Genomic DNA, 27,500 nt, shown 5'->3' with positions numbered 1-27,500 from the left:
TCCAATCAAATCATCGATTATATTATAATAAAATACATAATGATGTGAAATAGCCATAAAATAATGATATGATCTAGGGTTAGGTTTGGGCCAAATGGAGACATTTTATTAACCGGTTACCGTTAGGCCTTAGACCCATTCATTGATCATTAACCCATTAAGACCTGGAACTGTGTCATTTTTAGATTTGAGCTAAAAAGCATTATTTTACACTTTGGGCTATTCAAAAATAGCAGATATACAAGCTCATAGCGCGGCACCGAGTGCCGCGCTATGAGCTTGTAGATCTGCTATTTTTGAAAAATCGTGAAAATGTGTGCAAATCTTTGAATATATATATTTTTAAAGCGAACATTTTTAACTCAAATCTTTGCTTCTGGGGCGGTCCCTGGAACAACATATTTTGATGGGGGTCCGCGGCCAAATACATATCATTTTGGGTAGGGATGTCCGATATTATCGGCCTCCCGATATTATCGGCCGATATTAGCATAAAAATTGATATCGGGAAAATATCGGTATCGGTTTTTGAAGAAAAATTTTTTTTTTTTTTTTTTTTTTTTTTTTTTTTGCTTTTTAAATAAGTTACAGGAGTTCTTACTGTATATGGTGTGTGTGATATGAAATTTGAGCTTACCCTAATCACAATAATCCCCGCATATATCGGTATCGGTTGATATCGGTATCGGTAATTAAGAGTTGGACAATATCGGTATATCGGTTATCGGTAAAAAAGCCAATATCGGACAACCCTAATTTTGGGGGTCCTTGACATGAAAAAGATTTAGCACCACTGATATAGAAACATACGTTTTTCAGAAAAGTTGAGATTTAGGAGACATGTAGAATCGACTTCAGGTCTCAATGGGTTAACCGTTAAGGAAATGTGTTAAAAAAATAGCGCTATTTACCAATACAAAAATTAAAAAATATTCCCCCGCATAATATAAGGTGCTATTTACACATTACAAATAATGTACCTTGCATTAGAGGGTAGCACGGGTCCACCCGGAACCCAAGACCCAAAATATGGACATGTCCCTCTGGCACGGGTCGGATCCATTTCAAATGGATGGACCCGTGTGGACACAACGACCAGCTTTGTATTATTATTATTATATTAATCTCTTTAACCTTCGGTTTTAAAATGAGACCAATGTGTTGTCATTACGCTCCCAAATCCATAGGCCTGTTCTCTCATAGTTTAATGTTAACAGCCCATTGAAACGCAGACAATCTCACACGCACCACACTGCAGTCGCCCCAAAACACAGTCGCCCCGTAACCTCAGTAAACTCTGCCTAAACCTAACCTTATTCCTAAACGTAACCTCAGTAAACTAACCCTAAACCTAACCTTAATCCTAAACGTAACCTCAGTAAACTCTGCCTAAACCTAACCTTAATCCTAAACGTAACCTCAGTAAACTATGTCTAAACCTAACCTTATTCCTAACCTTAACCTCAGTAAACTATGTCTAAACCTAACCTTATTCCTAACCTTAACCTCAGTAAACTATGCCTAAACCTAACCTTAATCCTAAACGTAACCTCAGTAAACTAACCCTAAACCTAACCTTAATCCTAAACGTAACCTCGTTAAAACGGTGCCAAAATCTAACCTTATTCCTAAACTTAACCTCAGTAAAACTATGCCTAAACCTAACCTTAATCCTAAACTTAACCTCAGTAAAACTATGCCTAAACCTAAACGTATTTCTAACCTTATCCTCAGTAAAAAAAATACAAGAAAATGGGGGCGAGTGTGTCGTACCACGGTGATGTTTGCTGTAAATGAGCTCTGGGTCCAGTACAGGTCTAGAGACCCGGTCAGACCGGGTCGAATACATTTGAATTATCCTTCGGTTCGCTTTGGAACGGGTCCAGTTTGCCTCGGTCCCGTTTCGGGCCGGGTCCACCTAGCACGGTCCGTTTCGGACCGGGTCCAGTCATTTAGAATATTTTCTCGGTTCCGTTCGGACCGGTCCAATTATCCACGGGTCCGTTTCGGTTCTAAATCCTCCGCTGATTGACAATTGCAGTGTATGTACAAAACACGGAACTGAGTCGCAGTTCACCCGTTCGGGGCGATTAGCAGCCACAGCGTTTGCTGCGTTGTCGTGAACACATGCAGACGCTTTTTTTTAATGTGTGGTTGTGCTCGGGTGTTGCGCTCTGAAAATAGCCAATCTACAAGCTCACAACGCGTCGCACCGTCGATACGGTGGAGTCCCCAAGACCATAGGCGGATTAGGAAGAAACGGGCCCCTGGGCCGAGACACGCAAAAGGCCCCCCCGCCCCGCGCGAAAGTTTTACGGTTAAATCTCGGTTAATAATGGAAATTAATAGGGTTTTTTTCGGTTAAAAACGTCTGTGCACGGCGGCAGATAGGCTAATATAATGCATGTTTTACCTAAAACTTAAATACAAAGAAATTGTTCGGTTATATTGCGGTTAATAAGGGAAATTATTTGTTTTTTTTTATGTTAAAATTGTTAAAAAAAAATGTTAACTTTTTTTTATAAAAAAAAAAAAAAGGCTCAAGGGCATACTCTGTTTAGATTCCACTCCTCGTACTCTTCATCTTGTGTTTACTAGCGTTAGTATGTGGTTGCGGGTGTAGACTTGGCCCTTCAAAATAAAATGTTTAAAACGGTTTGCCGTTAGTGTTAAATAACCGGTTGCCAATTTCTTAACGGTTAACGGTTACCGGTTGGCCATCCCTAATATGATCAACTATGACATCATCTTCTAATCACAATTAATCAATGGAACTAAACGTTGTCAGAAGGGGGTCCGCGGCCAAATACACATATATCTATAAATGTTTTCTAAATCCTAACCTAACATAACCTGTCTCTCTCTCTAGGTGCGTTCTTTGTCAGATCTGTTAGAACCAGACAGACAGACAGACAGACAGACAGATAATAACCTGTCTCTCTCTCTAGGTGCGTTCGTTGTCAGATCTGTTAGAACCAGACAGACAGACAGACAGACAGACAGACAGACAGACAGATAATAACCTGTCTCTCTCTCTAGGTGCGTTCGTTGTCAGATCTGTTAGAACCAGACAGACAGACAGACAGATAATAACCTGTCTCTCTCTCTAGGTGCGTTCGTTGTCAGATCTGTTAGAACCAGACCGGGTGGAGCTCGCCGTCAACGCAGCGCGCCAGGCTCTGGGGTCGCGACCCCGCAGGCTATTGGCCGTCCTCAGAGCGGTGTGTGACATCACCGTCACAGACAAGATGGCGTCTGGAGACTGGGCCAACGCTGCCATGGTTACCGAGTTCTCTGAGAGACTCACCTCTGTGTGGGACAGACAGACAGGTAGGACACACAGACAGGTAGACAGACAGACAGGTAGGATGGACAGACAGACAGGTAGGATGGACAGACAGGTAGAACACACACAGACACATCACACGTTGTGAGCTTGTAGATCTGCTATGTGTGCTGAATGTTCCTGTGATGCTGGGGTTGAAGTGGTTAAACGTATGAAGTATAAAGTTATGTTTAATCTGTCTGTGATGGAAACGGATATTCTGTTTAGTTTTCCTCTTCACATAAACTCTATCCCGTTAATAACTTAATAACCAGTGAGTTAGGTAGGGGAGTAACATATTTACATACTGTTAAGTTATTTACATATTTACATATCATCAAGTATGTTAATAAGCAGTGAGTTAGATTAGTTATTATTAGTGAGTTAGTGAGTTATTAGTGAATTAGAATTATTAGTGAGTTAGTTCTGTGATGGAATATTGTCTAAATATATATATTCTCTAGTTTTCCTCTTCACATAAACTCTATCCTGTTAATAACCAGTTATTTACATATTTACATATCATTAAGTATGTTAATAACCAGTTATTTACATATTTACATATCATTAAGTATGTTAATACCCAGTTATTTACATATTTACATATCATTAAGTATGTTAATAACCAGTTATTTACATATTTACATATCTTTAAGTATGTTAATAACCAGTGAGTTAGACTGTAGACTGTAGAGAGATACATGATGAGTTAATAACGTCATGTGTTGTGGTTTCAGGGACAGAGACACACCATCAGGACGCTCATGAAGCTCACAATCAGGACAAAGGTGGGAGACGACACAGTTATTTAATTTGACCTAAAATAAGATAATGCATAATGTTAAACACAAAGAAAACACAATGACATCGTTAAGCGCTATTATTACAACATTTATGATGGTGACTACCCTACGAGTTAGAGACAGACAGACAGACAGACAGACAGACAGACAGACAGGAGGGAAGACAGACAGACAGACAGACAGGAGGGAAGACATACAGGCAGGCAGGCCGACAGACGAGCTTGTAGATCTAGTATTTAATTAAGATCTCAGTGAACCAGTACAGAGGTTCCTCCTCTTCGCCTTGCCTACTTGTTGTTAACAATAAAACTCTTGTTGTATTGTTTTATTGGATCTTGTTTATTTGAAACACTTATTTGTTTTATCTCTTGTTCATTTGATTTTCCTACTTTATCTCATGTGTTTAAGACAGTAGGTATCTGATATATTACACTTTTACTTTAGCACTAGGTATGCTCTTAGTTACTTGTTTTAGAAGAGAATGCACTTCAGACTTCTGGTGATTAATAGTTTAGTTCCCTACCTATGTTGAATGACCTTATTGTAAGTCTCTTTGGATAAAAGTGTCTGCTAAATGAATGTAATGTAATGTAATGTAATGTAATGTAATGTAATGTAATGTAATGTAATGTAATGTAATGTAATAATGTAATGTAATGTCTGCTAAATGTAATGTAATGTAATGTAATAATGTAATGTAATGTCTGCTAAATGACTGTAATGTAATGTCATGTAATGTAATGTAATGTAATGATCAGTCTATCACCAGTGACCTCTCCTTGTGACCTTTTCCTTGTTTCCTCGTTTCCTTTCCTAGTTCCTGTTGTGGGCGGGGCCAAGTGGAAGAGGCCCGGCGGCGTCCAATCAGGAAGCGAGCTGTTCAGAGTGAAGGCCAAGCCCGGCCTGGGGTCAAAGTTCAAACTGAGCCACCGTAAGACCCTTTGACCTTTCACACACACCTGACGTGTATTTTTGTTTATGTTTTTTATCATATGAAATGTAACAATAATAATATTTATAGTAAATAGTTTAATACATTATTATTATTATTATTAATATATTGTTTTATGGTTTCAGTTCCATTCTCTGGCCACGTCCTGGAGAAAACCACTGACTTCACACCTCGTCTGTCACATGGTACGTCTGTTATCCAATCACATTACACCGTCTGTCACATGGTACGTCTGTTATCCAATCACACTCATGCAGACCTCCCACCTCTCTCCCGGAGTCTCCCGGGAATTAGCGTCCGCTCCTGGACCCCCGGGCCGCGAGTGACCATAATGCCCACCAGGCGAGAGAACAGCCATACACCTTGAATTATCTATACTAGTCCATACCCGTGGGGGGATATGCGCACATGATCTGGCAACCCGGGAGCCAGTGAACACAAAAACGCTAATAAACGGCTGACATTTGGGGAAATAGAAAAACGGGCTTCGCTGTCCCGTGCACATGGTTGTGTGTGTGTGTGTGTGTGTGTGTAACACATGGTAATGTGTGTGTGTGTGTGTGTGTCAGGGTTTTTTGGGCCGGCCACCATGGCCGGCAGGATTATATTTTACCGGCCAAAGAATACATGTATCGGCCGTATATTATAATTAACGTCACATGCATGTGTGCACTGCATACATGAACCTAAATGATCATTACACCTCTTTACGTTAGAGCTGAGCTTCTTTCCACTTCATCACAGATACAATCTGTTCCTGTTTGTATAGACTAGAAGCTCGCCCCCGCTACGCGGGGGCTCGCGTCTAGCCCGCGGCCACGCCCACGTAGCGCCCGCGGCCACTTGGCAGCTCATATAAGTGGCGTAGCGTCCTGAGGGCCAGTGGGGCCGTGGCTCGGTCAGTGAAGACCCTGTAGTGCGGATGATATGTGGCATAGAGGGGCAGATTGTAAATCCCCAGAGGAAACATCCGTGGGCTACCATTGGTTCAGCGATGTGTGCGGTCGCCCTGCGGCCCCTCCTCCTCCACCAATGTGCAGTATTGAGAGCCCTGACGTCACAACAATTGGAGCGATGGGCACTGCACTCTGGTTGGTTAGGGTACACCTAGGGCCCAGGTAGAACCCAGTTAAAGCCTGCATGGGCAAACCCAGTTAGGACCCGCCTTGGTCCCACATAAACATGGCTAGTTGGGGCCCACCTAAGGGCCAGGTAGAAGCTACTTATAGCCTGCATGGGCATCGCAGTTGGGACTGAAGTGGATGCCGCTGACATTGCTGACATGGGGTCCATATGGTTTAGCCCACCTTGAAACCATATGGGAACTACGCTGGCATGCAGGCTGGAATGCAAACGCTGCATCATACCTGTAGTGTGTAGTTTGATGTTGTGTGTGTAGCAGATATACCTGCAGTGTGTAGATCAATGTCCATATGAAAGTCAATGCCCAGCAGTGTTTTTTTTTTCTCCAGCAGAGTTTCTAGTGTCTCTGTCTCTCTCTGGAAGAGGTTGCACATGAACTCTGCAGCCGCACTGAGACGCTCCAACACAAACACTCTGACATTAAGCTGCTTCACACAACAAACATCAGCACCACGCTGCTGTTTGTCCAAAAGACACAATATCTCCTCTCCCACCGACGTCATGTGTTCATTTATCGACAGCCGTCCAGACTCCTTTTGACACATTTTACCTCGTTTATCCAGCTCTCACTGACTCTCCACATCGGGCTGTTATAGCGCCACCATGAGGCTGATTAGAGAAATCTCAAGTGGAATTTCTTCCTCGGCATAGTGGGAATGTGGGTGCAAAGTTGCACGGAAAGTGCATGCTGTGTTCATAATGTGAGGCATTTTGGTCCAAACGGAGCAGTCCTGCAGACTTTGGAAGCCATTTTAGCCAATCAGGATGGAATATGAAAAATCTGAAAGGGCTTTTTTTTTAATGACTGTGGAGATACTGTGTACCGATTTGCGTGATGTTTGGGCAAAATATGTAGGAGTACTGTGAGAAAAGGTGTTTAGGAAAAAGCGGCCTCCTGGTGGCACTGTAACAGGGCCATGTGAAAGAAATAGGGCAGAGGTTCTGAATTGGCATCCAGGGAGTGTGTGTGCACAGTTTCGCTGCGATCAAGTCAACGATGTGAGAGATTAGCTATCACAGACGGACGGACAGGTCTTGCGCCATGCCTTTCGGCCTGGCGGAGACAATAAAAAAACGAAAGTAAAGGAAATTACCATTTCTGCAACAGAAGTAGTCAACAAACTATACCATAAAAACATTGGCCACATTGTCAAATAATCTAAGAAAGAGGTAATCATGTAGAAAATAGCCGATCTACAAGCTTACAAAGCCTCTCAACGTGAGGCGTTTCGAGCTTGTAGATCTGCTATTTGCACAATATTTACTTGTGGAATGGAGTCAAACAAAATGGGGGGGTGGCCAGATCAATTACGTTTATTGGGGGGGGGGGCGGCCTGAAAGGGTTGATAAGCACTGCTGTAATTGGAGCGAAATTATCTGAAATTACTACATGACCATAATGCAGCCTAACATGCGTTGCACGGGGCGGTCCTGCCATTACGTTAGTTACTGTAGTTGCTGTGGAGCTACATAGTTCTCCAGAAGACACACACAAACATACACCATCTACAATGGACTAACTGAGCAGCAATATTGACATTCACCACACGAACGTGCATTGTTGACAAAGTGATTGCACAGCCGCTGCAGGCATGACAACGACGTTAGCGTTAGCTACATGCCACTATCACAGCTCCCTGTCCGTCGTTGCTGCGACTGAATGTGATGGCTACAGCAAGCTCTCTGCGATGCCATTGTCTGGAGACTGCTCCTGGCATGACACGACCAATGAGAGTGAGCGCTGTCGTTGTTGCTAAGATACGGTGGCGTCACTGCCCCATAGCTTGTAGATCTCTCACACATGATTGGCGTAGGCTGCGTTGCCAGGTCTGACTGTTTATATAAGCGATTTTGGGCTTATTTGGGTGCACTTTTGGGCTCGTTTCCATAGACCACGGCAGCGCTTATTTCTTTCCCGTGACCGATGTGGCAAAAAAAGGTGCAAAACGAACCATCCGGAAGTAAAGTGCGAGATGAAATATATAGCACTTTTTGATTATTAGAGAAGGAGACAGATGTGAAGGTGGAAAATGGAATGTAGGAGATTATATAGTTTTTCATGAGCGATTTTTGTAGCAAGTTGTGAGTGAATTGGGCCACTCCTGTGGGCGGGGGGCTGATTAGAACCATTGGGGTTTGGGAAGGAGACGCTCTCTGTTTGAGTGGAAAGATAACTAAATGATATGATCTACTACAGATGTGCCACTTCAAAACTTCACATGTCCTGCCATCGCCAAGACAGTAAATTTTCAGGGGATTCCCAGGGCAATAAGAGGGACAAAGAAGGGCATTTAAAATGCTGAATTATTTTGATGATCACTGCTTTTATGATGCTAATTAATTTGAGCAACTGGTCAAATCACCTTTCGCCTCATAATGAGTCTGACACCTTCTTAAACACACATTCTTTTGTTCTCATGTATATGGATGTCTGTTGAAGGGAAAAACGGGGGTGTGTAGTGACAACTTCTTTTCAGGGGCAAAACAGTGCATTTTAAGGGCAGAAAAGGGAGGAAAACAATATATTTTCAGGGCACTATCAGGGAAAGAACAGTAACGTGTGAAGTTTTGAAGTGGCACATCTGTATATCATGCAGAGATGTTTTTATAGATAACTAAATGATATGATCTACTATATCATGTAGAGATGTTTTTATAGATAACTAAATGATATGATCTACTATATCATGTAAGAGATGTTTTTATAGATAACTAAATGATATGATCTACTATATCATGTAGAGATGTTTTTATAGATAACTAAATGATATGATCTACTATATCATGTAGAGATGTTTTTATAGATAACTAAATGATATGATCTACTATATCATGCAGAGATGTTTTTATAGATAACTAAATGATATGATCTACTATATCATGTAGAGATGTTTTTATAGATAACTAAATGATATGATCTACTATATCATGTAGAGATGTTTTTATAGATAACTAAATGATATGATCTACTATATCATGTAGAGATGTTTTTATAGATAACTAAATGATATGATCTACTATATCATGTAGAGATGTTTTTATAGATAACTAAATGATATGATCTACTAAATCATGTAGAGATGTTTTTATAGATAACTAAATGATATGATCTACTATATCATGTAGAGATGTTTTTATAGATAACTAAATGATATGATCTACTATATCATGTAGAGATGTTTTTATAGATAACTAAATGATATGATCTACTATATCATGCAGAGATGTCACTTGCCAAAAATGAAATGAATAAAGTGGGCATGACCGCATGAGTGAACTGCTGCGTGACGAATACCAAAACGCCCGCTCGCCCCAAGAGTCGCCCCGGGGAAAATCCGGCGGTATTCACCTGGTGTTCCTAAACATATCAGTAAACTATATGCCTAACCCTAACCTTAGTCCTAATCTTAACCTCAGTAAAACTATACCTAATCCTAAACCTATTTCTACCCTTATCCTCAGTAAAACAAATACAAGAATACAAGAACCGCTGGTCCGTCTGAAAAAGGGGGGCGAGGGTTACGGCGCGAGCCTTTCCATGTGCGACACCGTTGCACAGTATAAACAAATTAATACATATCGACCCACACGTGTTCGGGTCCCTTTATCGACAATTGGGTCCGGCTTGGTTCAGATTCACCTCGGAAAATCCCGGTTCTGTTTATCAACACCCGAGCGAACCTCAACCACTCAGTCAGCGCTGATTAGGAGGAGACACAGCTGTGTCTCTCAGCTGTGTTGTGGCGTATCAAAAAACGACGCAGCGCGTTGCAACGTGCTGTGAGCTTGTAGCTCTGATATTTTCAACGCGTGACACCATCGTCCAACGAATAGGCTATTCTATAACTGCAGCGCACAGCAGCAGCAGAGCAGGCTGTCGGGAATTAAACCACACAGTCAGATCATGATAAAAAACTTTAAATGATTATGATTTTAATGGTTGTGGCCAACTACTTTATGCAAATAATAATATTAATAATAGGCTTAAATGATAAAATAACAGCATTTCCCCAACCGGCCCCGGTGGCCGGTGGGGTTTATAATTACCGGCCAATTAAACATTTTACCGGTCAATGGCCGGTAAATACCGGCTAACGGAATCCCTGGTGTGTGTGTGTGTGTGTGTGTGTGTGTGTGTGTGTGTGTGTGTGTGTGTGTGTGTGTGTGTGTGTGTGTGTGTGTGTGTGTGTGTGTGTGTGTGTGTGTGTGTGTGTGTGTGTGTGTGTGTGTGTGTGTGTGTGTGTGTAACACATGGTAATGGTCAATGGCTGTGTGCAAATTCAGATCAATTGCTCCAGCCACTGAGGAGAACCGGGCAGACAGTTTTGGTCTCACCACGCACTACAAACAAACAAACAGACAGACAGAGGTTTCTCAAATTATAGGAGGATACATATAGTATTAATTATCTATATACATATACATATAGTATTAATTATCTATATACATATAACCCTTTATCTCACTATAAAAGGGCCACAAGTCTCCTATAATAAAACAGGATCCTGTGTTCTCAGTTGTTGGTGTTGAACTGGCTTATTCACCTAATAAAAGAAGATCAGAAAATACAAAAAAAACTCCTTAGCAACACGTTCAGTCAGAGTCAGATATCCTCCATTTACTCACGGCTCCGCGCGAGTCACGGCCAAGTTCACGAGGGCTCCACAGGCTTGAATGAATGAGCAACACGGTATATTCCACAGGATATATTCCACAGGATATATTCCACAGGGTATATTCCACAGGATATATTCCACAGGGTATATTCCACAGGGTATATTCCACAGGATATATTCCACAGAAGATATTCCACCACGGCGCACGTCCCGTCTCCGCGGCAGCGTTGAGGCGCGACCCGTCGGCGACTCCTCTTCTCCACCGGTTCTCCTGGTTAAGCCACGGTCCGCGGTGTTCCTGTCCTCACAGCAGGTCCAGCAGACGTTTAACGTTAACGTCTCCGAAAAACAAGCTTGTAAACAAAACACCCGACCCGTCGGTTCTTCCGAGACAAGACTGAAGTGATACAGACACTAGACTTACAAACAAAACAAAATAAGACAGAGAATACTTGTGCCAATACTGTGAATGTCTTTCAGTCTATATAACCTCGTTCTCTTAAAGAAAGTGTCTCTTTCCCTCCAAACCACAATCAGGATATCAACAAATCTCTTCTTTGGCACGTTCCAAAAACAAGGAAGTATTTTTTAACCCATTAAGACCTGGAACTGTGTCATTTTTAGATTTGAGATAAAAAGCATTATTTTACACTTTGGGCTATTCAAAAATAGCAGATCTACAAGCTCATAGCGCGGCACCGAGTGCCGCGCTATGAGCTTGTAGATCTGCTATTTTTGAAAAATCGTGAAAATGTGCGCAAATCTTCTGAATATATATATTTTTAAAGCGAACATTTTTAACTCAAATCTTTGCTTCTGGGGGTCCCTGGAACAAAATATTTTGATGGGGGTCCGCGGCCAAAAACATATCATTGTGGGGGTCCTTGACATGAAAAAGATTGAGCACCACTGATATAGAAACACTAGAGTTTCGGGGGGCTACGCCCCCCTCAACCCCAGCCGCGCACGGGGCCCAGCCGTGTGTATATTGGGGGACCCAAATCGCCGGAGTGAAACTGTGGAAAAGTTTTTTTGAAAAAGGAAAAAATTTGAAGAAATAATATTTCTTATGTTTCAGGGGGTCCACAGGGGGTCCGCGGACCCCCTGATGGTCCACTGACCCCCTGTGGAGTGTTGGGACGCGCGGGGACACCCCTGGAACATTGCGGACCATTTCGGTGTTTTTTTTTTTTTCATGAAGGTGGTTGCTTGTTTCTGGCGCAGGCTGTGCAAACCTGGCAACCCAGCGCATGCTGCCGCACGTTGAAGTGGCGTAGCGTCATGAGGGTCAGTGGGGCCGTGGCTCGGTCAGTGAAGACCCTGTAGTGCGGATGACATGTGGCATAGAGGGGCAGATTGTAAATCCACAGAGGAAACATCCGTGGGCTACCATTGGTTCAGCGATGTGTGCGGTCGCCCTGCGGCCCCTCCTCCTCCACCAATGTGCAGTATTGAGAGCCCTGACGTCACAACAATTGGAGCGATGGGCACTGCACTGTGGTTGGTTAGGGTACACCTAGGGCCCAGGTAGAACCCAGTTAAAGCCTGCATGGGCAAACCCAGTTAGGACCCGCCTTGGTCCCACATAAACATGGCTAGTTGGGGCCCACCTAAGGGCCAGGTAGAAGCTAGTTATAGCCTGCATGGGCATCGCAGTTGGGACTGAAGTGGATGCCGCTGACATTGCTGACATGGGGTCCATATGGTTTAGCCCACCTTGAAACCATATGGGAACTACGCTGGCATGCTGGCTGTAATGCAAACGCTGCATCATACCTGCAGTGTGTAGTTTGATGTTGTGTGTGTAGCAGATATACCTGCAGTGTGTAGATCAATGTCCATAGGAAAGTCAATGCCCAGCAGTTTTTTTTTTCCCCAGCAGAGTTTCTAGTGTCTCTGTGTCTCTCTGGAAGAGGTTGCACATGAACTCTGCAGCCGCACTGAGGCGCTCTAACACAAACACTCTGACATTAAGCTGCTTCACACAACAAACATCAGCACCACGCTGCTGTTTGTCCAAAAGACACAATATCTGCTCTCCCACCGACGTCATGTGTTCATTTATCGACAGCCGTACAGACTCCTTTTGACACATTTGACGTCGTTTATCCAGCTCTCACTGACTCTCCACATCGGGCTGTTATTTTGCTGCGATGAAGTCAACGATGTGAGAGATTAGCTATCACAGATGGACGGACAGGGGGTGAAACATAGTCTTGCGCCATGCCTTTCGGCCTGGCGGAGACAATAAAAAACCGAAAGTAAAGGAAATGGCCATTTCTGCAACAGAAGTAGTCAATAAACTATGCTATGAAAACATGGGCCACATTGGCAAAGAATGTAAGAAAGAGGCAATCATGTAGAAAGTAGCCGATCTCCAAGCTTACAAAGCCTCTGAACGTGAGGCGTTTTGAGCTTGTAGATCGGCTATTTTCACAATATTTACTTGTGGAACGGAGTCAAACAGAATGGGGGGGTCCCAGATCAAGTACGTGTATTTGGGGGGGGGGGGGGGGGCGGCGTGAAAGGGTTGATAAACACTGCTGTAATCGGAGCGAAATTATCAGAAATTACTACATGACCATAATGCAGCCTAACACGCGTTGCAGGGGGCGGTCCTGCCATTACGTTAGTTACTGTAGTTGCTGTGGAGCTACATAGTTCTTCAGAAGACACACACAAACATACACCATCTACAATGGACGAACTGAGCAGCAATATAGACATTCACCACACGAACGTGCATTGTTGACAAAGTGATTGCACAGCCGCTGCAGGCATGACAACCAGGTTAGCGTTAGCGACATGGCAGCTATCACAGCGCCCTGTCCGTCGTGCTGCAACTGCGTGTGATGGCTACAGCAGTAACAGCAAGCTGTCTGCGATGCCATTGTCTGGAGACTGCTCTTAGCGTGACACGACCAATGAGAGTGAGCGCTGTAGTTGTTGCTAAGATACGGTGGCGTCTCTGCCCCATAGCTTGTAGATCTCTCACACATGATTGGCGTAGGCTGCGTTGCCAGGTCTGACTTTGTGTCTAAGCAATGGTCGGCTGATTTTTGCGCGCCTTTGGGCTCGTTTGCATTGTGCGCACGGCAGCGCTTGTTTAGCGTACGTCAGCGCGACGTGGCAACGGACGTGGCAACGTGAAAGGTGATTGGCTGGTGAAAAGAAACACCCGACGTTACACCAGAAATGGTGCCTGGAGAAAATGGTGACCAAAAAAAAAGTTTGGAAAAAAAGGAAAAAAACCCCGCAGCGGCTGCGTGCTGTTGTGGTGATGAGGTCGTGCGCACGGTAAACGGTACGAAGCTGCCTCCCCTTCCGTTTTGTCCGACATTTGGTGAGTAGAATTAATTATGTTGCGCGGTGGAAAAGGTGTATTGAGCAGTGAGATGTCCCCTACGCGAGGCGTAAATTCAGCGCGGCCGGCGTGGCGAGTCAGTTGGCGACATGTGGTCTGGCGGTGCGTTGTTTAGTCGATAACAGAGCTGTGGGGTGTGGACACCGAGGGTGCGGAAGTTGGTCGCCATTTATATAGTTAGATAGGTTTTTCAGAATACTGTTGAGATTTAGGAGACATGTAGAATCGGCTTCAGGTCTCAATGGGTTAACAAAAGGTTATATTATTGGCTTAGAATATGCCAACCCCCTCACACACACTGATACCACATTAGCACAAAGACAGGCACCAGTAGGCAGGAAGTTATGTTAGCAAAATAAAAGCTGCAGTTAAACAACGTTGCATTGCTGAAAGAAAATTCAATAACAAACGTATATGCCACATATTCATGTCCTATATTTTGCAGGGCTCTACATACATATATATATATACAATATAGTAGTGTCTCAGACGTCATAAAGCATTGAACTAAAACCAGTGTTATGTGTGGGCGTCAGTGTTGTGCCTGAACACGTTCAATGAATGATCGTTCATATGAATAAGTCAACTTTCCCAACACTGGTGGGCGTCATCGCCTCATCCCTCCTGTAGATGGAGACAAACGCCACCTCAACCCACTGTGCTCACTGCACACATTATAAATGAATCCAGAATGTTTCTCTGAGGTTCAGTGTCTCCATTATGAACCATAATAATAATAATAATAATAATAATAATAATATTAATAATGTTTCTCTGAGGTTCAGTGTCTCCATTCTGAACCATAATAATATTAATAATAATGTTTCTCTGAGGTTCAGTGTCTCCATTCTGAACCATAATAATAATAATAATAATAATAATAATAATAATAATAATAATAATAATGTTTCTCTGAGGTTCAGTGTCTCCATTCTGAACCATAATAATAATAATAATAATAATGTTTCTCTGAGGTTCAGTGTCTCCATTATGAACCATAATAATAATAATAATAATAATAATAATAATAATGTTTCTCTGAGGTTCAGTGTCTCCATTCTGAACCATAATAATAATAATAATAATAATAATAATAATAATAATAATAATGTTTCTCTGAGGTTCAGTGTCTCCATTCTGAACCATAATAATAATAATAATAATAATAATAATATTTCTCTGTGGTTCAGTGTCTCCATTCTGAACCATAATAATAATAATAATAATAATGTTTCTCTGAGGTTCAGTGTCTCTGGCAGATGGAAATGTAAGACAATATGTGCCCCCCCCCCCCCCCCCCCCCCCCCCCCGCCACACACACATTACATAACATTGTGTTGCAGATGAAACGTTCTCATAGGTTTCATAGATAGATTCATAGACTAGTCACACTATCTTCGGTGTTTGTTTACACATTATATGTTCTATGGCCTCTGTACTTGGCCTCTCTACACCAAACCTCTTTGCCAAAGATAGACGATCTACAAGTTCACACGTGAGCTTGTAGATCAGCTAAGGCGTAAGATCTCCTCAGAATAGGGATGCTGGGGTTAACATATGGTTAAAGTGGTTACAATTATTGTGAGGCTTTATTAACGTTATGTTTCCATGTTTCAGGTCCCAGTACTTCTGGAGGTTCTGTTGGAGGTTCTGTTGGAGGTTCTGTTGGCCCTTCTGGAGGTTCTACCAACAACAACAACAACAACAACAACAACGTTACCAAGAACAACAACAGCACCAACCCCAGTAAGATGCGTAGGCGTCCATGGAGCGGTGAGGAGAAGGAGGCCGTCTTCAGACACCTGGGTTTCTACGTTCTCATCCACAACGTTCCAGGGAAGGAGGCCTGCATGAGATGCCTGGACATGGAGCCATGTCTGAAGAACAGGCACTGGAAGGACATCAAGAACCAGGTATATCTATAACTATAATTATATGTATTTGGCCGCGGACCCCCATCAAAATGTTTTGTTCCAGGGACCCCCCAGAAGCAAAGATTTGAGTTAAAAATGTTCGTTTTAAAAATATATATATTCAAAGATTTGCACACATTTTCACGATTTTTCAAAAATAGCAGATCTACAAGCTCATAGCGCGGCACTCGGTGCCGCGCTATGAGCTTGTAGATCTGCTATTTTTGAATAGCCCAAAGTGTAAAATAATGCTTTTTAGCTCAAATCTAAAAATGACACATTCCATGCCAGAGGTTAATCTCATAATGTACTCACCAGTGCCAACGTTTTATTGTTGTTTTTTTTGTTTTTTTCACGTCGCCATAGACCTTGTTAAAATCCTTAAGATTGAGCTGGTCACTGTTTGTTTTGTTGGCGGAGATCTCCCTGCTTCTACCAGTGCAGACCGCGTGTCAAACGGAGACTCCATGTTGTAGTTAGAGCGGTTTATGTTAAACAGTGATCAGCGAGGAGAAAAACTACAAAGAGAAAATGGCTAAGGTTGTACAAACTAAGGTTGTACCTCAAAGTTCAATATTCAAAGTGCAAAACATTTAAACATTATTTATCTTTTCATTAAGTCTGTCACATTCTTTTTTTTTTCCTGACTTGTTTGCCCAAAGAAAAATAAGTTCTATAACTTGGGTCTAGCTTCTACTAGCTTCTGTGCAATATTCAGCCCAAATGAATGAGGTAAAAAAGGTAAAAAATGAGGTAGAAAAGCAACTTAAAGGGTCAGTCAGAGTCCAAGGCCCATGCATGGACAGTGCTACTATTACTTTCTGTCCAGTGCGAGTGAAGATCTGTCAGCACTGGTTACAGTTCACATAACTAAAATAATAATAATTAGTGAAAATAAAAAAAAGAGTCCAAAAGTGTGCAGGGCCAAGGACAGTGTTTCTGTCCAGCCTGGAAAAGTCTTATCTGAATGAAGGTCCTCTGTCACTGGTGGTCACAGTGGTCTCTCCCTGGTCTCTCCCTGGTCTCTCCCTGGCCTCCCTGGTCTCTCCCTGGTCTCTCCCTGGTCTCTCCCTGGTCTCCCTGGTCTCTCCCTGGTCTCTCCCTGGCCTCCCTGGTCTCTCCCTGGTCTCTCCCTGGTCTCTCCCTGGCCTCCCTGGTCTCTCCCTGGTCTCTCCCTGGTCTCTCCCTGGTCTCCCTGGTCTCTCCCTGGCCTCCCTGGTCTCTCCCTGGTCTCTCCCTGGTCTCTCCCTGGCCTCCCTGGTCTCTCCCTGGTCTCTCCCTGGCCTCCCTGGTCTCTCCCTGGCCTCCCTGGTCTCTCCCTGGTCTCTCCCTGGCCTCCCTGGTCTCTCCCTGGCCTCCCTGGTCTCTCCCTGGCCTCCCTGGTCTCTCCCTGGTCTCTCCCTGGCCTCCCTGGTCTCTCCCTGGCCTCCCTGGTCTCTCCCTGGCCTCCCTGGTCTCTCCCTGGCCTCTCCCTGGCCTCCCTGGTCTCTCCCTGGCCTCCCTGGTCTCTCCCTGGCCTCCCTGGTCTCTCCCTGGTCTCTCCCTGGCCTCCCTGGTCTCTCCCTGGCCTCCCTGGTCTCTCCCTGGCCTCCCTGGTCTCTCCCTGGCCTCTCCCTGGTCTCTCCCTGGTCTCTCCCTGGTCTCTCCCTGGTCTCTCCCTGGTCTCTCCCTGGTCTCTCCCTGGCCTCCCTGGTCTCTTCCTGGCCTCCCTGGTCTCTCCCTGGTCTCTCCCTGGCCTCCCTGGTCTCTCCCTGGCGTTTACTGCGGTTTCTTGCTTTCTGTAAAAACAAAAACAAGACATGGGTTATTTTTGTGCAGCTCACCTCTGCATACCAATATACCATCTCCATTGGCAACACATTGTACTTCTATAGCCCAAAAAACAGGTCACAACTATAACATACCTTCAAATCTTTTTGTTGGCATTGAAGATCAGCTGCTTCTCAAAGTTGGCATCTCTCAGCCGGTTTCTCCTGGGCCTGAATGAGATGAAAGAAGAAGAGAAGATTTAAACATGATTATTGTGGCAGAAATGGCAGTATACAGTAATCTGTATTAAAGGAATGATATCTTTTTTTATATTGAAAAGTAACCACAATTGATATTTGCTGCATAGTGCATAAGCTTCAGAATAATATCACCAAGATCGAACTATGATTGAGGCTGGATATTTACTGTACTTATTACCAAAGCATAGTAATTATGGAATATAATCACAGTTCATCCATACCTGAATATTTGACCAGCGATGCTGAAGAGCCTCTCTACCGGAGCGCTTGAGGGCAGTGTTGTGTTTTATGAACAGCCTTTTGATCAAACCCATCTGTGGTCGGGGCATCCAAATAAGCGTCCAGTTCAGTTTTTGTTAAATCTGAAGAATGAAGATGCAGGATCTTTCTCATTACTTTCACCACTGGACTGGGTTTGGGTCTCTTACATCTGAGTCATCGGTTCAGAGTTGGTTTGAAGTTCTCTTTTAAGCATCAATCTGTACTGCACACGTTTCTCCTCATCTTGGACCCAGTCTAGCTTGAATCTTGGCACCAGCATGGTGGACAGTATGTGCTCCCTCTTCTCCAGAAGACCTGCCAGTCTTGTGCTCAGTGACTGCAAGATGCTCTTTATGAGGGGACGACATGTAATGAGACCCTCTGCAGCAGTGGGTTTAACGCTCTCATCCAACAGGTCGTTCATATCACATTTTGCAGTTGCACAATAGTTGGAGCCAGGTACCCAAGAAAGATGTTCTTCTCTGCTTGGAGTACGTTTAGTGTAAGTGCCAAAGGCCTCATCACATCCACAAACTTGTGTATGAAGTTGACTTCATCTGGCGAGAGTCGACGAAAGCCAAACTCATCACTCACATTGTGCAGGATCAGCTCGTCATGTAGGGGAGTGGCTTCAGATTAATTTGCAGAGGTGACCTCATCCACATTCATTTCTGCCTTGGTAGTTAGTGTTGCAATTAAGGCTGAAACAACTAATCGATTAATCGATTATTAATCTATTATCAAATGAGTTGCCAACTATTTTGATAATCGATTAATCGATAATCGATTAATCGATAATGGAATATAATTAATATAATCATTAATTCAATGTAAAATTGGCTATTTTATCCAAAATGTAAAAATCAATAAATTAGAAAATGTAAAGTAAAGTATACATGCTTAGAATATGCTTAAAGGTCTAATATTACAAAACTACAAATTGATACAAAACCTATATACACTATCCAGTCGTTTTGGGGCATAAACAAAAAGTTGAAGGATAACATTAAGTCTGATAATGATGTACCATGCATGTTCACATCAAGTATACTTTACATTACTTACTGACCGTTAAGTGCCCACCTATCCTGTATCCCATTTTTTTTTAATGAAACATTTGCATTTGTATAGCACTGTACTGTTACCCTTTAGCCTAAAATATGTTGTTTTTTAATCAAATCAAGCAGTCAGAAGAAGAGAAAAGCTACCATAAGGTGGCTTTTATTTATTTTGATATGTATTTATATATTTTATGGGTAGTAGCCTAATCAGCAGCTGAGCAAAATTGTATAACATGTACTTTTAAATTAATTATTCATCTGTATTGTCTTTATTGTTAGATAGAACATGCCTAAAACAACCTAAAATCAAAATGATAAGGTAATTGCTTAATAAGTGCAATAATCCGATTAATCGTTTAAATAATCGCCCGATTAATCGATTATGGAATTAATCGTTAGTTGCAGCCTTAGTTGCAATGCGAGACAGTCGCTCCATGGAAAGAAACACAGAGTTCCATCTTGTGTCATTTGGGGCAACAAAGCTAATCCCAAGCGTTTCCACCACAGTATCACACGCCTTTGGACTCCGATTAACCTCGTTCCACAGAGCAGATGCTTTTGCAGAAACAGCCCTGGACATTGCTTTGTAGCGTTTTTCAGTTACCTTTTCAGTATCTTTGGCCACTAGATTCAAGGTGTGAGCCATGCACCTTCTGTGAGGGGGGAGAGAGGGATGTCCAGATCTGAGAGAGGCTCAGGCTCCATCTGGTCCTCTTCATCTGAGCTCTCACTGGGCGGCAGCAGAGTCTGGTTCATTGGCATCTTCACTTTCCTCAAAGTTGACCTCTGGCTCTTCGGCATCAATAGCAACATCCATCCCAAAACAGTTGAATGCCTTGACAACATTAGCAGCGTTGTCTGTTACTGTACACACAACCTTGTTGTGGATTTTTGCTAATACATCATGTGTATGTGCTCCTTTAATCCGCCGGCATGCCAGCACAGCAGTGTCTCAGAAACATCAGTTTTGTTTAGCCAGTGGATAGTGATGCCTATAAATGACTTATGCACAGCTGACCAGCAATCTGCTGTTGTGCACACAGCATCGACCTCAGAGAGTACAGCCTTGAGATCACATTAACCATCAATTAAACACTTCATAACGAATTTTATATAACTTTTTCACATTTCCACAATTCAAGTGCAAGCTTAGTTGTGTGTGTTGCTTGTAGTAGCTGGTAGCTGGTAGTAGCTTGATAGTAGCTGGTGTTTTGGTCAAGTTTGTCCACGCCATTCATGTGCTGGTTGTACTGTATGACACTTCTCCAGACCCGCTTTTTCTTTATGGCCTTTCTGCCACACATAACATGTGTCCATCTCGTCCTTGTGGAGAGTGGTGAGCATACGAACAATCCGCTTGTCCCTCCAAGCCATCACCATCACTTCTCCATTGTGGAGCACCTTCCGTTCGCCTGCTTTCAGGCTGGAATGTGTTTGCTCCCTAATGGCTTTTGGTTCGCCTCTGTTCTTTCTCAGGGTACCACAGGCATGTATTTTCTTACGGAGAAGAAGGTGAAACATCTTTACGGAGTTGTAATAATTGTCCATATAGAGCCTGTACCCAAACCCTTCCAAACCATCGATCAGGAAGGTGTCTTCTAGAAGAATATGTTCCACAGTATGGCTTCATATTGAAGCAGTAGCTTGTCTGGGAGTCATACATCTTGTGTGACTCCCAGTTCAGTAAGATGAATTGATCACGTGATATCTGGGTGTTCTCTTCTTCGGTGGTGCTTGGATAAAATGTATATTTAATGTATATTGTGTATATTTTATATATATTTCAGGTCCATAACCAGATAGAGAGCCATAAGAAGCAGATGTTATTATATTTAATGAATATTTTATATATTTTAAAGTATATTTTATATATTTTAAAGTACATTTTATATATTTTAAAGTACATTTTATATATTTTAAAGTATATTTAATGTATATTTAATGTATATTTTATATATATTTCAGGTCCATAACCAGATAGAGAGCCATAAGAAGCAGATGTTATTATATTTAAAGTATATTTTAAAGTATATTTTAAAGTATATTTTAAAGTATATTTAATGTATATTGTATATATTTTAAAGTATATTTAATGTATATTTTATATATATTTCAGGTCCATAACCAGATAGAGAGCCATAAGAAGCAGATGTTATTATATTTAAAGTATATTTTATATATTTTAAAGTATATTTTATATATTTTAAAGTATATTTTAAAGTATATTTAATGTATATTGTATATATTTTAAAGTATATTTAATGTATATTGTATATATTTTAAAGTATATTTAATGTATATTGTGTATATATTTCAGGTCCATAACCAGATAGAGAGCCATAAGAAGCAGATGTTATATATTTTAAAGTATATTTTAAAGTATATTTAATGTATATTGTGTATATATTTCAGGTCCATAACCAGATAGAGAGCCATAAGAAGCAGATGTTATATATTTTAAAGTATATTTTAAAGTATATTTAATGTATATTGTGTATATATTTCAGGTCCATAACCAGATAGAGAGCCATAAGAAGCAGATGTTATATATTTTAAAGTATATTTTAAAGTATATTTAATGTATATTTTATATATATTTCAGGTCCATAACCAGATAGAGAGCCATAAGAAGCAGATGTTTCACTGCCAGGCCGACACCCCCGGCGGAGGAGGCGTGGCTTCGGGGGCAGGAGGAGGCGGGGCCTCCGCCGCCGACCTGCTGGCAGAGAGGGGGGGCGGGGCCTCCTCCTGTGACATCATCCAGGAGGCGGAGCGAGGAGGAGGGAGGAAGAGGAACAGGGCGGCGGCTACGAGGGGGGGCGTGGCCAACGAACTACACCACAATCTGGATAGGGGCGGAGCTTTCAGGGGAGGCGGGGCCTCCTCCTCCGACCACAACTTGGAAAGGGGTGGGGCCATCAGGTTGGGCGGGGCTTCGGACCACCAATTAGAGAGGGGCGGGGCCATCAGGGTAGGCGGAGCCTCCGAGCATCATACTATGGAAAGGGGCGGAGCCATCAGGGGGGGCGGGGCCAACAACGACCTGCACATGGAGAGGGGCGGGGCCATTAGGGGCGGAGCCTCGTCCTCCTCCAACAGCAACCCCCAGTTGGAGAGAGGGGGCGGAGCCGAGGGACTCACGCAGCTGGCCAATCAGGTGGCGGCGGAGAGAGACAAGTACATCTCCGATCAGCCAATCATGTCGCACATGGAGCCCACCATGATGCTAGACGGGCTGCCCGTCTGTCTGCCCGCAGACAGACAGATGGAGAGGCTACAGACGCTGTCAGACAGACAGGTGGACAGACAGACGGATGAACAGCTGCACGTCCTGCACAGACAGACGGGCGGCCTGCAGCTCAGCAGGCAGACAGACAGGCTGTACCTGCACAACAGACAGACGGTCAGGCAGACAGACAGGCAGGCGGGGGGGATGCAGCAGCAGCAGCAGCAGCAGCAGCCAGACAGACAGACGGGCGTCCTGCAGCAGACAGACAGGCAGGGGGTGGGGCTTCAGTTTAACGGACAGTTGTCGGAGGCCATCAACAGACACTTGACGTGGAGCCCGCCCATCGAGCAGCAGCCAATCCCGCACTACGGACACGCCCACTTCTGAGGCGCGAGGAGGCGTGGCCTAACCAGGAAGTCGGGACGACCGAATTTAGGCCTTTTTTTATTTTTTCCTGTTCATAATAAATGTTTGTAAATATGAACGCCTTCCCTTCAATCTGATTAGAAATATTACAATCTGATTGAAAACATTCAAGTTTGATCAGATTAAAGGACTATTCCACCCATTTTCCACCTTATCTTCATATAATCGGTCCTCACTAATGCTCATTATAATATGACATCATTTCTGTCTACTCACTCTGTCTCTCATTGGTGGGCTTCGGACAGAAACCTGCCTACCAGTGACATCACCGGTAAGCATGTTTGGTCACCTCAAACAATATCTAAATCATTATTATTGGTGCTAGAAAAAAAGCCCTTGTTTAATGCAGGGCTTGAAATTGCGACCGTTTTGGTCGCAAATGTGCCTGAAATTGTATCTTTGTGACTAAACCTAAACATATCATTTAGAGAACCTCTGCAACGGCCAGTGATCGCTGTGGTGTGACCAAAGTGAACGCAGTGCAGTGTTGATTTTGATTTAGTTTTAGTCATAGTCTTTTGAATTAAGTTTTAGTCATATTCTAGTCATCTGAAATGTTTTAGTTTTAGTCTAGTTTTAGTCGACTAAATATCATAAGATTATATTTGACTAAATCTACAGTTTATTTAGTCGACTAAACTGTATTTCGGCGGTGCCTTGATGGCGTCGTAATGGCTGATTTTACACTTGATTGCATGCTGAAAATAGCAGATCTACAAGCTCACAACGTGTCGCAGCATAGATCTGCTATTTTCAGAGCGCAACACCCGAGTGCAAACAAACATAAAATGACTTGTCTTTTAGTTCTACTGGATCTCTACTCCACTAAATCCCTCATTTTAGTCTAGTTTTTATTTGTTGGCAAAATTGTCAATATATTTAGTCTTAGTTTTTGTCATCATAGCTTAGTTTATATTTAGTTTTTATTTCGTTGTTATGTCATTTTTATTTCGTTTTTATGTAGTTTAGTTTTCGTCAGTGTAAAAAGGTAGTCGACCAGCATTTTTAGCCATAGTTTTAGTCGACGAATTAAACACTGACGGAGTGAACCAAAACGAGCCAAAACGCTCCCTGGTGCAAAGGGTTAGGGTTGTGTCGCATCACAATGTGATGTGATGCGACACATTGTGAGCTTGTAGATCTGCTATTTTCAAAAGATTTTTTGAAAACCTGTGAAATGGGACATTCTGCATATTGAGTACTCTTACTTTTGGTACTTTAAGTACATGTTGATGCCAATACTTGATTGATTGATTGATTGAATACTTAACAGTTTGCAAAGGCAAGCACAGGGAAGTACAGCGTCATGCAGACCCATAAGTCATACACTGACGTAGCAGTCAGCTGACCAATGGGGGCGGGTTATTTAAACTCCTAAATCTGAGTTCCTTCCGCTTTGTGTGTCCCTGGGTTGTTGTCATGCAGCGTTTGCTCCCACCACCACCCCAGCACCACCAGTGGGCTCTGCTATTGGTCTGTTCCCCATGGGGCTCTGCTATTGGTCTGTTCCCCATGGGGGGGTTGTTACTGTATATCTATCTCTTATTTCTGGCTGTGTTTGCCCACTGCCAGCGATTTCGTTTTTTATGACTTTAAAAAAATCCCATTTTTTTTCCTCCAATATGATCGCAAGTGCAATCGTTTCTAAACACACAGGCGAGTCGTGCACGTTGCTCAGACAACAAACATTCCGATCGGGGCGGAGTCTCTCTCCTCCAGCCCAGTGTAAAAACACCATGTTTCGCCATGTAAACGGAAAACTCACTTACTTTTTCCACGTCGCCACAGACCTCGCTAAATCCCTTCTGATCGCGTGTTCAACTGTTTGTAGACACACAGGGTAGGTGTGTGAGTGGCCCAGAGAAGACATTTTCAATCGGCGACATTCCATTTTGCAGCAGTAGCAGTTTCAAAACAGTGTCGCTAACCAGCGTTCCACGGCGGAGAAATGCAAAGCCGAGAAAAGACCGTTTTAGAGGGGGACCTAAACAGGTTTCCGAACCAATGAGAACACAGAGTGAGTAGAACAGAAATGATGTCATATCATAATGAGCATTAGTGAGGACCAATCATATGAAGATAAAGGTTGTAAAATGGATGAAGTTCTTTCCTTTAAAACGTTAAAAATCTGATTAGAAATATTAAAATGTCATCAGAGACACATTTACACAGTTTGTGATTAAACTACGTGTTCTGATTATTAATGTATATATTTACATGTTATTATATATTAACATGATTATAAATGTATATATTTACATGTTATTATATATTAACATGATTATAAATGTATATATTTACATGTTATCATATATTAACATGTTTATAAATGTATATATTTACATGTTATTATATATTAACATGTTTATAAATGTATATATTTACATGTTATTATATATTAACATGATTATAAATTAGGGTTGTCCGATATTGGCTTTTTTACCGATAACCGATATACCGATATTGTCCAACTCTTAATTACCGATACCGATACCGATATATGCGGGGATTATTGTGATTAGGGTAAGCTCAAATTTCATATCACACACACCATATACAGTAAGAACTCCTGTAACTTATTTATAAAGCAAAAAAAAAAAAAAACATTTTTTTTTTCAAAAACCGATACCGATATTTTCCCGATATAAATTTTTATGCTAATATCGGCCGATAATATCGGGAGGCCGATAATATCGGACATCCCTATTATAAATGTATATATTTACATGTTATTATATATTAACATGATTATAAATGTATATATTTACATGTTATCATATATTAACATGATTATAAATGTATATATTTACATGTTATCATATATTAACATGATTATAAATGTATATATTTACATGTTATTATATATTAACATGTTTATAAATGTATATATTTACATGTTATTATATATTAACATGATTATAAATGTATATATTTACATGTTATCATATATTAACATGATTATAAATGTATATATTTACATGTTATCATATATTAACATGATTATAAATGTATATATTTACATGTTATTATATATTAACATGATTATAAATGTATATATTTACATGTTATCATATATTAACATGATTATAAATGTATATATTTACATGTTATTATATATTAACATGATTATAAATGTATATATTTACATGTTATCATATATTAACATGTTTATAAATGTATATATTTACATGTTATTATATATTAACATGTTTATAAATGTATATATTTACATGTTATTATATATTAACATGATTATAAATGTATATATTTACATGTTATCATATATTAACATGATTATAAATGTATATATTTACATGTTATTATATATTAACATGATTATAAATGTATATATTTACATGTTATTATATATTTACATGTTATGTTATCGTATCTTTGGACGTTTCATGTTTTCAATAAATAAAATAAAAAACTTCATTTGAATCATGTGACCTCAGGAAGCTCTTTCTTTTATCAATGACCGACTGATTGATTATAAATTGATAATTCTAAATATGTTCCTCATTGACTTACATGGTACGCTGAAACAGATCTCAAAGTCACTCTTTTAGCACATAAACAAAAACAAACAAAGTTGATTCAGACAATATAGAACATCGCCAAACCCACTACTGTTTATTGTATTTTTATATATATATATACAAATGTCAACTTCCTGTTGATTTAGCTATTTTTTATGAAGAAAACCTGGACTGGATCCACGGATCACCTGGATCCGGATCTTCAAATAGTAAAATCAGCAGGAAGTTGACATTTAAAAAAAAGAAATAAACTTATAGGATCTACACCATGAATTAAAAAAAATAAATATATATATATATATATTTAATATCATATTGTTTATGTCCCTCAAACGTTATAAGAAAAAAAAAATATATATATATATATATATATATATGTTTGTTTGTTTTTTGGTTGGAACTGAAAAACGGGAGGGATTGGTCCCTGACGTGACGTGACGTGACGTCAGGGACCAAATCAGTTTGGTCTGTTTTGAGACCAATTTACAGAAAAGCCCAGACATGCTGTGAAAGCCTGAGTGTTCAAACTGCTGAACCCTTTACTGCTCCTGATGAGCAGGTTGGTGCCTTGCATGGTTTCCTCCTCCATCTGTGTGTGTGTGTGTGTGTGTGTGTGTGTGTGTGTGTGTGTGTGTGTGTGTGTGTGTGTGTGTGTGTGTGTGTGTGTGTGTGTGTGTGTGTGTGTGTGTGTGTGTGTGTGTGAGAGAGAGAGAGAGAGATAGCCTCCTTGTTTCTCTCTCTCTCTCTATCTCTCTTTCTCTATCTGTCTTTCTCTCTCTCTCTCTCTCTGTCTCTCTCTCTCTCTCTCTGAGAGAGAGAGAGAGAGAGAGAGAGAGAGAGAGAGACACACACACACACA

General features: G+C 41.6%; 1 protein-coding gene across 1 annotated transcript in view; it reads left to right on the top strand.

Annotated features, from left to right (window-relative positions):
- Positions 1-23,593, top strand: part of LOC311035147 (uncharacterized protein) — a gene marked incomplete at its 3' end in the record, with an annotated part of 40,320 nt that extends 16,727 nt beyond the window's left edge. The window contains exons 7-13 of the mRNA XM_084043226.1: positions 3,111-3,330; positions 4,063-4,113; positions 4,946-5,059; positions 5,206-5,265; positions 15,821-16,116; positions 22,050-22,850; positions 23,531-23,593. Coding sequence (XP_083899352.1) covers positions 3,111-3,330; positions 4,063-4,113; positions 4,946-5,059; positions 5,206-5,265; positions 15,821-16,116; positions 22,050-22,850; positions 23,531-23,593 — 1,605 coding nt within the window. The remainder of the gene's footprint in view (positions 1-3,110; positions 3,331-4,062; positions 4,114-4,945; positions 5,060-5,205; positions 5,266-15,820; positions 16,117-22,049; positions 22,851-23,530) is intronic.
- Positions 23,594-27,500: the final 3,907 nt, after the last annotated feature.

This window comes from Gymnoscopelus microlampas (assembly GCF_963454915.1).
Source record: "Gymnoscopelus microlampas genome assembly, chromosome: 19".
In the NCBI taxonomy this organism is placed as follows: Eukaryota; Metazoa; Chordata; class Actinopteri; order Myctophiformes; family Myctophidae; genus Gymnoscopelus; species Gymnoscopelus microlampas.
Note: the sequence above shows the minus strand (reverse complement) of the source record. Positions and strands in the feature narration are given on the sequence as shown.